Genomic DNA, 10,818 nt, shown 5'->3' with positions numbered 1-10,818 from the left:
GGTGACACTTGCGTTCAGTGCCATTCTAATTTGCCCCAAAGCACCCAAACATTCGACTGATACATCCCTTCAGACGGAAATAATGACATTATAAATCAGAGTGAAAAGTTGTTAAGAGAGGACAGGAAACAGAAACTCATTTGGTGTTTACAGGATAATAACCTGTGAGGGACCAAGACCAGCCGGCTGCTGATGTACTGATGCTTGTACCTGCAGAGCAGAGCAAGCAGCCTTGTTTGAAAGCTACAGTAGAAACAAGAGGGCAGAGTGGTGAACCCTTACACTGCCAGACTGCTACAGACACTGCAAGCTGTACAGCCGAACCCTGAATCAGGAACAGGGATCTTTATATTCAAAGATGGCCTAAAACATGAACATCTGCATTAAAAAGCCTTAACAAATTGTAAATGATTGAATAAAATGGTTCAACAAATTGAGGCTGCTTTTCGATGTTTAACATCATACAGCATAACAGCTTTAGAGGCTGTATCTGGGTTAACTAGGCCATAGAAATCTACACCATCATAGCCTTTCATGTATGATTCCCTTCCCAGTGGAAGTTTAGCATTGTGTGTAAACATACACAATGATAATAGCACCACCTACTGACACAAACTATGGTTGCAATAAAAGCACAGAAGATGAAATAAACTTCACATGACAGTCAGAAACATGTTTTCTAGTAATGGCCAAAGAAAGTGTCATGAATAAATTGCAGTATTTTCAAACTCCACTAGATTGTCGTCTCTGATCAAAAAAGATCTCAAAGCATGAACCCAAAGCAAACCATCTACTGCGCTCAAAAACACAGCAAAGGCCTCAGGAAGCTTCCTTGGCATCACTAGGATTTTCACTTCAGATTTTAGTGCCCTCTACACTATCACCCCAACATTTATAGGCACTTCTCACATGGGGGTTCTACACAGTTTCAATTAGTTATTGAATGAGGGATACAATATAGCACAGGCTTCCCCAATTCCAGTCCTGAAAGGCCAGTTTGCAACTTAGTTTGCTGATTTCCCTGCTCAGACACACCTACTAAACCTGGTAAATAGCTGAATAAGCTGCGTCTGAGCAGGAACATCTGCAGCTCATGTGGAGTTTCCCAAAGCAGATGCCAACATCTTACGCCAACCATGCAGAAGTTCCCCATTAGACTTTGGTTGGTGACACATTCACACCCAGACTGATTCTGTACATCCTCCCCATGACACACTGCCTGTTATTCTGAAGCTATACTGGCTGTAAACTGAACATACTTTCCACAGATCGCAAGAACATCCATCTATTCTTACATCTATTATCCAAAACCATTTGCTCAGTACACAGTCAGTATCAGTGAATAATGACATGCAGGCGCTGGACAATGAAACTGAAACAGCTGGTTTTAAACCACAATAACTTATCATTATTGGGTGGGGCCTCCTTTTGTGGGCAATAAAGCATCAGTTCATCTTGGGAATGACAGATACAAGTCCTGCATAGTGGCCAGAGGGATTCTGAGCCGTTCCTCTTGCAGAACAGTGGCCAGGTCAGTATGTGATGCTGGCGGAGGAAAACGTTCCCTCACTCGCTCCTACAAAACACCCAGGCCGCATAGGGCACTGTCTGTTGAGGCCTAAGTCCGCACAGGGCACTGTCTGCTGAGGCCTAAGTCCGCATAGGGCACTGTCTGCTGAGGCCTAAGTCCGCATAGGGCACTGTCTGCTGAGGCCTAAGGCCGCAAAGGGCACTGTCTGCTGAGGCCTAAGTCCACATAGGGCACTGTCTGCTGAGGCCTAAGGTCGCATAGGGCACTGTCTGCTGAGGCCTAAGGTCGCATAGTGCACTGTCTGCAGAGGCCTAAGGGGGCCTAGGGCACATCATGCGCTTTCACTACCACTGACTGCACTAATAATATAGCACGGCAGTGTAAGTAACGGTATCCATTTTCCTTACGCACCTAATCAGTAAATAATCACAGCAGACAGTCACGGTCAGTAATTAATACTGATAAGGTGAAAGTATATCACGTTTCCACTGGCCTGTGGTATGTGTCTAACGACAGTCATTACACCAGCTACAACATTTTCAAATGCAATGTGGAATTAACATAATAGCATGTCTAAAATACATTTAAAACCTTTATTTTTGTATGTATGTTCACTGTCCTGTGGAACAGTCATTACATCAGCTAAAAGACAGTCAAATACACTGTGGATTTAAGACAATACCGTGTTTAAAATACATACAAGAACTCAGAGGTAAAAAGCAAGTATTTGGACATCTGATGTTTTCATTGGTTAATTATAGCCAATGAGGAAAGCCACTGTCCCAGAGAGTGCCACATGGCATGATGGGTAATAAGTTCCTGCCAGATCATGAGTATATATTACAGAGCCTCCTCCAGTGTGACAGGGTTTCTCTACAGGGCGGCTCACTAAGGTAAGATATGCCAGAACATAGAGCAACTTACAATTATGGGTCAATATTACAGACTTAAAAGTATGTAGATTTTAAGTTGTTAATGATCTCTCTTTTCCTTATTCACAGACTTGTACAATATAAACTAAATGATAAGAACAACTTAAAAGAATAAAGCGTTAAAGCTACAATTACTTACCAAAACCTATTTATTATAAAAATGTAGAATTAGTAATTAGCTCTTTTTTGCTATGCCTAAGCACCTGAGAATGAATTATGTAGTTTTATGTATGCAAGACTTTTTATTACAGATTAAATAAGTTTGATATCTGATCCATGCCCCTCTGAATGCTGATCCATGGCAGGGTCGAAGTTGGCCTGCAGTCTGTCCCAGGCAAGATAAGGCACACGGCTGGGGTACCCCCCCGACGGGATGCCAGTCCATCGCAGGGCACATACACTCACACACACTACAGGTAATTCAGAGACACCATTTACCCTAACAGCCTTAGGGACCCAAACTCTCAGGTGGCTTTACAGTGCTTCAAAACTTGCTTATGGATTAACACTGTATCCAGTCACAGCTGAATCAAATTCTGTCGTACTTGAATAGAATCGTCCCTTATCTGTATGTATAACACCGTAAACGATGTATCATAGATGCATTTCATGCTGTATAGTCTGAGATGGAGAGAAATCCCTAATATAGACAAGTGTGTTTCTGTCTGTATCTAGCTGTAATTAGAGATGTCATTACAAATGGTTGGTGAGCACATTGGAGACAAAATTGATGTATTATATTTGAGTATCGTAAATATAACATGGTTTAATTTTAAATATAATGCCAAAGTTGATGTGCAGGTTTAAATCTCATTCATTTTTCCTTATGCAGGTTCCAAAGCTTTTCTTGCCCTACGAACAAAAAAGAAGATGAAAAGCAACCATTCCGAGCAGGAAAATGTGCACTACTGCTTCGAATCCTCAAACACTTCCTGCCCCAAGCTTGTTTATCCAACCACAATACGAGCCCCTTTGTATGTTCTGTTAGGGGCCACCGTACTCCTCACTGTGCTGGGAAATCTCCTCGTCATCGTTACTATATCCCACTCCAAACAGCTGCACACTCCCACCAATTACCTCATCCTCTCCCTGGCTGTCAGCGACTTCCTCCTGGGGGCAGTGGTCATGCCGCCTAGCCTGATACGCTCCCTGGAAACCTGCTGGTATTTGGGTGACTGGTTCTGTAAGATACACACTAGTATAGAAAATTTACTCACTGGAGCATCAATTTTTATGCTTTATTTGATTTCTGTTGAACGATACGTTGCTGTTTCTCAGCCTCTGCTGTATCACGCTTTGATCACAACTCGTGTTGCAAAGTACATGATCCTGACCTGCTGGGTTCTTTCCGCCCTTATTGGCTTTGGGATGGAACTAAACAGCTTGACAATTCAGGATGTTTACCTCACACAGTTTAACTGTGAGGGAAGGTGTGCTGTGTTACTAGACAAGGTGTCAAGCATAATATCTTCCCTTTTTATTTTCTTCATACCAGGGTTATTTATGCTTGGCCTCTACCTGAAAATCCTAGTTATTGCACATAAACAAGCCCGTTTAATTCAGGTCACAATTCTAATTAACAGGAACCGTGAAAAGACCAGAATCATTCTGTCTAAGATGGAGCAAAAATCCACCAGGACACTGGGCATAATTACTGCTGTATTCCTGTCCTGCTCGTCGCCCTGTTTTATATACATAATAATAGACCCAATCACTGGTTTATCCACACCATACTTGTATGACATTCTTCTTTGGATTTACTATTTGAATTCAGTAATGAATCCCACAATTTATTCATTCTTATTTAAATGGTTTAGGGAGTCACTGAGAAAAGCCTTTAGTAAAATATTAAACAGTTTTGATTAGTGTTACTATGGAGGGTCCAGGTTAAATGCTGGTAAATGTACAGTGTGACTGAGGTTCCTATCTTTTCTCCTCATTTCCCACATCGATGTTACTGCTCCTCTGATACTGACTCCTGAGTCTGTAATTATCATCACTGACTGTCTGCCTTTCATGTCAGGGCATAAGCACAGATGGAGCGGTTTATAAGAAATACTGTTTTTTCTCTTTTTCCAAAATTAACACCACTTCATAACTTATATATGCTGTACTACATAATTCACCTCTAATTCAAACTTATTTGGAACCATGTTCTCTCCCGTTCACTGTGGTTCATTAAACTTGTCAGTAATAAAATGTGAGTGCAGAACTGTGTTTGAATTGTGACATTTATATTCTGTGCCATTTTCAGGTTATACGTTAATAAAGGTGCCCCACAGCCCCCAAGCATTCGACAGATACATCACTACAATTTAAGAGTCCAGGTGAAATACTGCTGAATATCTTCTGGTTTATGTCACAGTTTTTTCTCATCTCACACATCGATGTTTACCACACCTCCGATACTGACTCCTAAATCTGTTAGTCACTGTATCAATACTGGCTATCTGCCTTTAATGCCAGGACTGCTATATGAATTATATATATATAATATATTCTTCATGAGTGTGTCATGGTGGTGCAGTGGTTAGCACTGTTGCCTCACACCTCTGGGACCCGGGTTTGAGTCTCCGCCTGGGTCACATGTGTGTAGAGTTTGCACGTTCTCCCCATGTCGTCGTGGGGTTTCCTCCGGGTACTCCGGTTTCCCCCCACAGTCCAAAAACATGCTGAGGCTAATTGGAGTTGCTAAATTTATGCTGAATGCATGGTGATTGAATGGTGACACTTGCGTTCAGTGCCATTCTAATTTGCCCCAAAGCACCCAAACATTCGACTGATACATCCCTTCAGACGGAAATAATGACATAAATCAGAGTGAAAAGTTGTTAACAGAGGACAGGAAACAGAAACTCATTTGATGTTTACAGGATAATAACCTGTGAGGGACCAAGACCACTTGGCTGCTGATGTACTGATGCTTGTACCTGCAGAGCAGAGCAAGCAGCCTTGTTTGAAAGCTACAGTAGAAACAGGAGGGCAGAGTGGTGAACCCTTACACTGCCAGACTGCTACAGACACTGCAAGCTGTACAGCCGAACCCTGAATCAGGAACAGGGATCTTTATATTCAAAGATGGCCTAAAACATGAACATCTGCATTAAAAAGCCTTAACAAATTGTAAATGATTGAATAAAATGGTTCAACAAATTGAGGCTGCTTTTCGATGTTTAACATCATACAGCATAACAGCTTTAGAGGCTGTATCTGGGTTAACTAGGCCATAGAAATCTACACCATCATAGCCTTTCATGTATGATTCCCTTCCCAGTGGAAGTTTAGCATTGTGTGTAAACATACACAATGATAATAGCACCACCTACTGACACAAACTATGGTTGCAATAAAAGCACAGAAGATGAAATAAACTTCACATGACAGTCAGAAACATGTTTTCTAGTAATGGCCAAAGAAAGTGTCATGAATAAATTGCAGTATTTTCAAACTCCACTAGATTGTCGTCTCTGATCAAAAAAGATCTCAAAGCATGAACCCAAAGCAAACCATCTACTGCGCTCAAAAACACAGCAAAGGCCTCAGGAAGCTTCCTTGGCATCACTAGGATTTTCACTTCAGATTTTAGTGCCCTCTACACTATCACCCCAACATTTATAGGCACTTCTCACATGGGGGTTCTACACAGTTTCAATTAGTTATTGAATGAGGGATACAATATAGCACAGGCTTCCCCAATTCCAGTCCTGAAAGGCCAGTTTGCAACTTAGTTTGCTGATTTCCCTGCTCAGACACACCTACTAAACCTGGTAAATAGCTGAATAAGCTGCGTCTGAGCAGGAACATCTGCAGCTCATGTGGAGTTTCCCAAAGCAGATGCCAACATCTTACGCCAACCATGCAGAAGTTCCCCATTAGACTTTGGTTGGTGACACATTCACACCCAGACTGATTCTGTACATCCTCCCCATGACACACTGCCTGTTATTCTGAAGCTATACTGGCTGTAAACTGAACATACTTTCCACAGATCGCAAGAACATCCATCTATTCTTACATCTATTATCCAAAACCATTTGCTCAGTACACAGTCAGTATCAGTGAATAATGACATGCAGGCGCTGGACAATGAAACTGAAACAGCTGGTTTTAAACCACAATAACTTATCATTATTGGGTGGGGCCTCCTTTTGTGGGCAATAAAGCATCAGTTCATCTTGGGAATGACAGATACAAGTCCTGCATAGTGGCCAGAGGGATTCTGAGCCGTTCCTCTTGCAGAACAGTGGCCAGGTCAGTATGTGATGCTGGCGGAGGAAAACGTTCCCTCACTCGCTCCTACAAAACACCCAGGCCGCATAGGGCACTGTCTGTTGAGGCCTAAGTCCGCACAGGGCACTGTCTGCTGAGGCCTAAGTCCGCATAGGGCACTGTCTGCTGAGGCCTAAGTCCGCATAGGGCACTGTCTGCTGAGGCCTAAGGCCGCAAAGGGCACTGTCTGCTGAGGCCTAAGTCCACATAGGGCACTGTCTGCTGAGGCCTAAGGTCGCATAGGGCACTGTCTGCTGAGGCCTAAGGTCGCATAGTGCACTGTCTGCAGAGGCCTAAGGGGGCCTAGGGCACATCATGCGCTTTCACTACCACTGACTGCACTAATAATATAGCACGGCAGTGTAAGTAACGGTATCCATTTTCCTTACGCACCTAATCAGTAAATAATCACAGCAGACAGTCACGGTCAGTAATTAATACTGATAAGGTGAAAGTATATCACGTTTCCACTGGCCTGTGGTATGTGTCTAACGACAGTCATTACACCAGCTACAACATTTTCAAATGCAATGTGGAATTAACATAATAGCATGTCTAAAATACATTTAAAACCTTTATTTTTGTATGTATGTTCACTGTCCTGTGGAACAGTCATTACATCAGCTAAAAGACAGTCAAATACACTGTGGATTTAAGACAATACCGTGTTTAAAATACATACAAGAACTCAGAGGTAAAAAGCAAGTATTTGGACATCTGATGTTTTCATTGGTTAATTATAGCCAATGAGGAAAGCCACTGTCCCAGAGAGTGCCACATGGCATGATGGGTAATAAGTTCCTGCCAGATCATGAGTATATATTACAGAGCCTCCTCCAGTGTGACAGGGTTTCTCTACAGGGCGGCTCACTAAGGTAAGATATGCCAGAACATAGAGCAACTTACAATTATGGGTCAATATTACAGACTTAAAAGTATGTAGATTTTAAGTTGTTAATGATCTCTCTTTTCCTTATTCACAGACTTGTACAATATAAACTAAATGATAAGAACAACTTAAAAGAATAAAGCGTTAAAGCTACAATTACTTACCAAAACCTATTTATTATAAAAATGTAGAATTAGTAATTAGCTCTTTTTTGCTATGCCTAAGCACCTGAGAATGAATTATGTAGTTTTATGTATGCAAGACTTTTTATTACAGATTAAATAAGTTTGATATCTGATCCATGCCCCTCTGAATGCTGATCCATGGCAGGGTCGAAGTTGGCCTGCAGTCTGTCCCAGGCAAGATAAGGCACACGGCTGGGGTACCCCCCCGACGGGATGCCAGTCCATCGCAGGGCACATACACTCACACACACTACAGGTAATTCAGAGACACCATTTACCCTAACAGCCTTAGGGACCCAAACTCTCAGGTGGCTTTACAGTGCTTCAAAACTTGCTTATGGATTAACACTGTATCCAGTCACAGCTGAATCAAATTCTGTCGTACTTGAATAGAATCGTCCCTTATCTGTATGTATAACACCGTAAACGATGTATCATAGATGCATTTCATGCTGTATAGTCTGAGATGGAGAGAAATCCCTAATATAGACAAGTGTGTTTCTGTCTGTATCTAGCTGTAATTAGAGATGTCATTACAAATGGTTGGTGAGCACATTGGAGACAAAATTGATGTATTATATTTGAGTATCGTAAATATAACATGGTTTAATTTTAAATATAATGCCAAAGTTGATGTGCAGGTTTAAATCTCATTCATTTTTCCTTATGCAGGTTCCAAAGCTTTTCTTGCCCTACGAACAAAAAAGAAGATGAAAAGCAACCATTCCGAGCAGGAAAATGTGCACTACTGCTTCGAATCCTCAAACACTTCCTGCCCCAAGCTTGTTTATCCAACCACAATACGAGCCCCTTTGTATGTTCTGTTAGGGGCCACCGTACTCCTCACTGTGCTGGGAAATCTCCTCGTCATCGTTACTATATCCCACTCCAAACAGCTGCACACTCCCACCAATTACCTCATCCTCTCCCTGGCTGTCAGCGACTTCCTCCTGGGGGCAGTGGTCATGCCGCCTAGCCTGATACGCTCCCTGGAAACCTGCTGGTATTTGGGTGACTGGTTCTGTAAGATACACACTAGTATAGAAAATTTACTCACTGGAGCATCAATTTTTATGCTTTATTTGATTTCTGTTGAACGATACGTTGCTGTTTCTCAGCCTCTGCTGTATCACGCTTTGATCACAACTCGTGTTGCAAAGTACATGATCCTGACCTGCTGGGTTCTTTCCGCCCTTATTGGCTTTGGGATGGAACTAAACAGCTTGACAATTCAGGATGTTTACCTCACACAGTTTAACTGTGAGGGAAGGTGTGCTGTGTTACTAGACAAGGTGTCAAGCATAATATCTTCCCTTTTTATTTTCTTCATACCAGGGTTATTTATGCTTGGCCTCTACCTGAAAATCCTAGTTATTGCACATAAACAAGCCCGTTTAATTCAGGTCACAATTCTAATTAACAGGAACCGTGAAAAGACCAGAATCATTCTGTCTAAGATGGAGCAAAAATCCACCAGGACACTGGGCATAATTACTGCTGTATTCCTGTCCTGCTCGTCGCCCTGTTTTATATACATAATAATAGACCCAATCACTGGTTTATCCACACCATACTTGTATGACATTCTTCTTTGGATTTACTATTTGAATTCAGTAATGAATCCCACAATTTATTCATTCTTATTTAAATGGTTTAGGGAGTCACTGAGAAAAGCCTTTAGTAAAATATTAAACAGTTTTGATTAGTGTTACTATGGAGGGTCCAGGTTAAATGCTGGTAAATGTACAGTGTGACTGAGGTTCCTATCTTTTCTCCTCATTTCCCACATCGATGTTACTGCTCCTCTGATACTGACTCCTGAGTCTGTAATTATCATCACTGACTGTCTGCCTTTCATGTCAGGGCATAAGCACAGATGGAGCGGTTTATAAGAAATACTGTTTTTTCTCTTTTTCCAAAATTAACACCACTTCATAACTTATATATGCTGTACTACATAATTCACCTCTAATTCAAACTTATTTGGAACCATGTTCTCTCCCGTTCACTGTGGTTCATTAAACTTGTCAGTAATAAAATGTGAGTGCAGAACTGTGTTTGAATTGTGACATTTATATTCTGTGCCATTTTCAGGTTATACGTTAATAAAGGTGCCCCACAGCCCCCAAGCATTCGACAGATACATCACTACAATTTAAGAGTCCAGGTGAAATACTGCTGAATATCTTCTGGTTTATGTCACAGTTTTTTCTCATCTCACACATCGATGTTTACCACACCTCCGATACTGACTCCTAAATCTGTTAGTCACTGTATCAATACTGGCTATCTGCCTTTAATGCCAGGACTGCTATATGAATTATATATATATAATATATTCTTCATGAGTGTGTCATGGTGGTGCAGTGGTTAGCACTGTTGCCTCACACCTCTGGGACCCGGGTTTGAGTCTCCGCCTGGGTCACATGTGTGTAGAGTTTGCACGTTCTCCCCATGTCGTCGTGGGGTTTCCTCCGGGTACTCCGGTTTCCCCCCACAGTCCAAAAACATGCTGAGGCTAATTGGAGTTGCTAAATTTATGCTGAATGCATGGTGATTGAATGGTGACACTTGCGTTCAGTGCCATTCTAATTTGCCCCAAAGCACCCAAACATTCGACTGATACATCCCTTCAGACGGAAATAATGACATAAATCAGAGTGAAAAGTTGTTAACAGAGGACAGGAAACAGAAACTCATTTGATGTTTACAGGATAATAACCTGTGAGGGACCAAGACCACTTGGCTGCTGATGTACTGATGCTTGTACCTGCAGAGCAGAGCAAGCAGCCTTGTTTGAAAGCTACAGTAGAAACAGGAGGGCAGAGTGGTGAACCCTTACACTGCCAGACTGCTACAGACACTGCAAGCTGTACAGCCGAACCCTGAATCAGGAACAGGGATCTTTATATTCAAAGATGGCCTGAAACATGAACATCTGCATTAAACAACCTTAACAAATTGTAAATGATTCAATAAAATAGTTCAACAAATTGAGGCTGCTTTTCGATG

At 41.8% G+C, this 10,818-nt stretch overlaps 2 protein-coding genes across 26 annotated transcripts in view; both read left to right on the top strand.

Moving 5' to 3' along the window:
- The window catches only part of LOC125714945 (trace amine-associated receptor 1-like), an 89,185-nt gene extending 79,673 nt beyond the window's left edge, over nt 1–9,512 (top strand). For 4 of the 24 annotated variants that reach the window (XM_048986098.1, XM_048986086.1, XM_048986097.1 and 1 more), the window contains exons 2-3: nt 2,715–2,879; nt 3,296–4,694. In XM_048986098.1, coding sequence (XP_048842055.1) covers nt 2,837–2,879; nt 3,296–4,329 — 1,077 coding nt within the window. In that variant the 5' untranslated portion in view covers nt 2,715–2,836 and the 3' untranslated portion in view covers nt 4,330–4,694. Of the gene's footprint in view, nt 1–2,393; nt 2,425–2,714; nt 2,880–3,295; nt 4,695–7,576; nt 7,608–7,897; nt 8,063–8,478 lie in introns of those variants that run through there. The other 20 variants (XM_048986100.1, XM_048986102.1, XM_048986104.1 and 17 more) reach the window with 13 other exon arrangements.
- LOC125714943 (trace amine-associated receptor 1-like) overlaps nt 1–9,566 on the top strand; it is an 88,303-nt gene extending 78,737 nt beyond the window's left edge. For both annotated transcript variants that reach the window (XM_048986079.1, XM_048986078.1), the window contains exon 4: nt 9,503–9,566. In XM_048986079.1, the coding sequence (XP_048842036.1) occupies nt 9,503–9,537 (35 nt within the window). In that variant the 3' untranslated portion in view covers nt 9,538–9,566. The remainder of the gene's footprint in view (nt 1–9,502) is intronic.
- Nucleotides 9,567–10,818: the final 1,252 nt, after the last annotated feature.

The sequence above is a fragment of the Brienomyrus brachyistius genome, chromosome 19, assembly GCF_023856365.1.
Source record: "Brienomyrus brachyistius isolate T26 chromosome 19, BBRACH_0.4, whole genome shotgun sequence".
NCBI classification, from domain to species: domain Eukaryota; kingdom Metazoa; phylum Chordata; class Actinopteri; order Osteoglossiformes; family Mormyridae; genus Brienomyrus; species Brienomyrus brachyistius.
The sequence above is the reverse complement of the archived record's forward strand: the minus strand, read 5'-3'. Positions and strand labels throughout refer to the sequence as shown.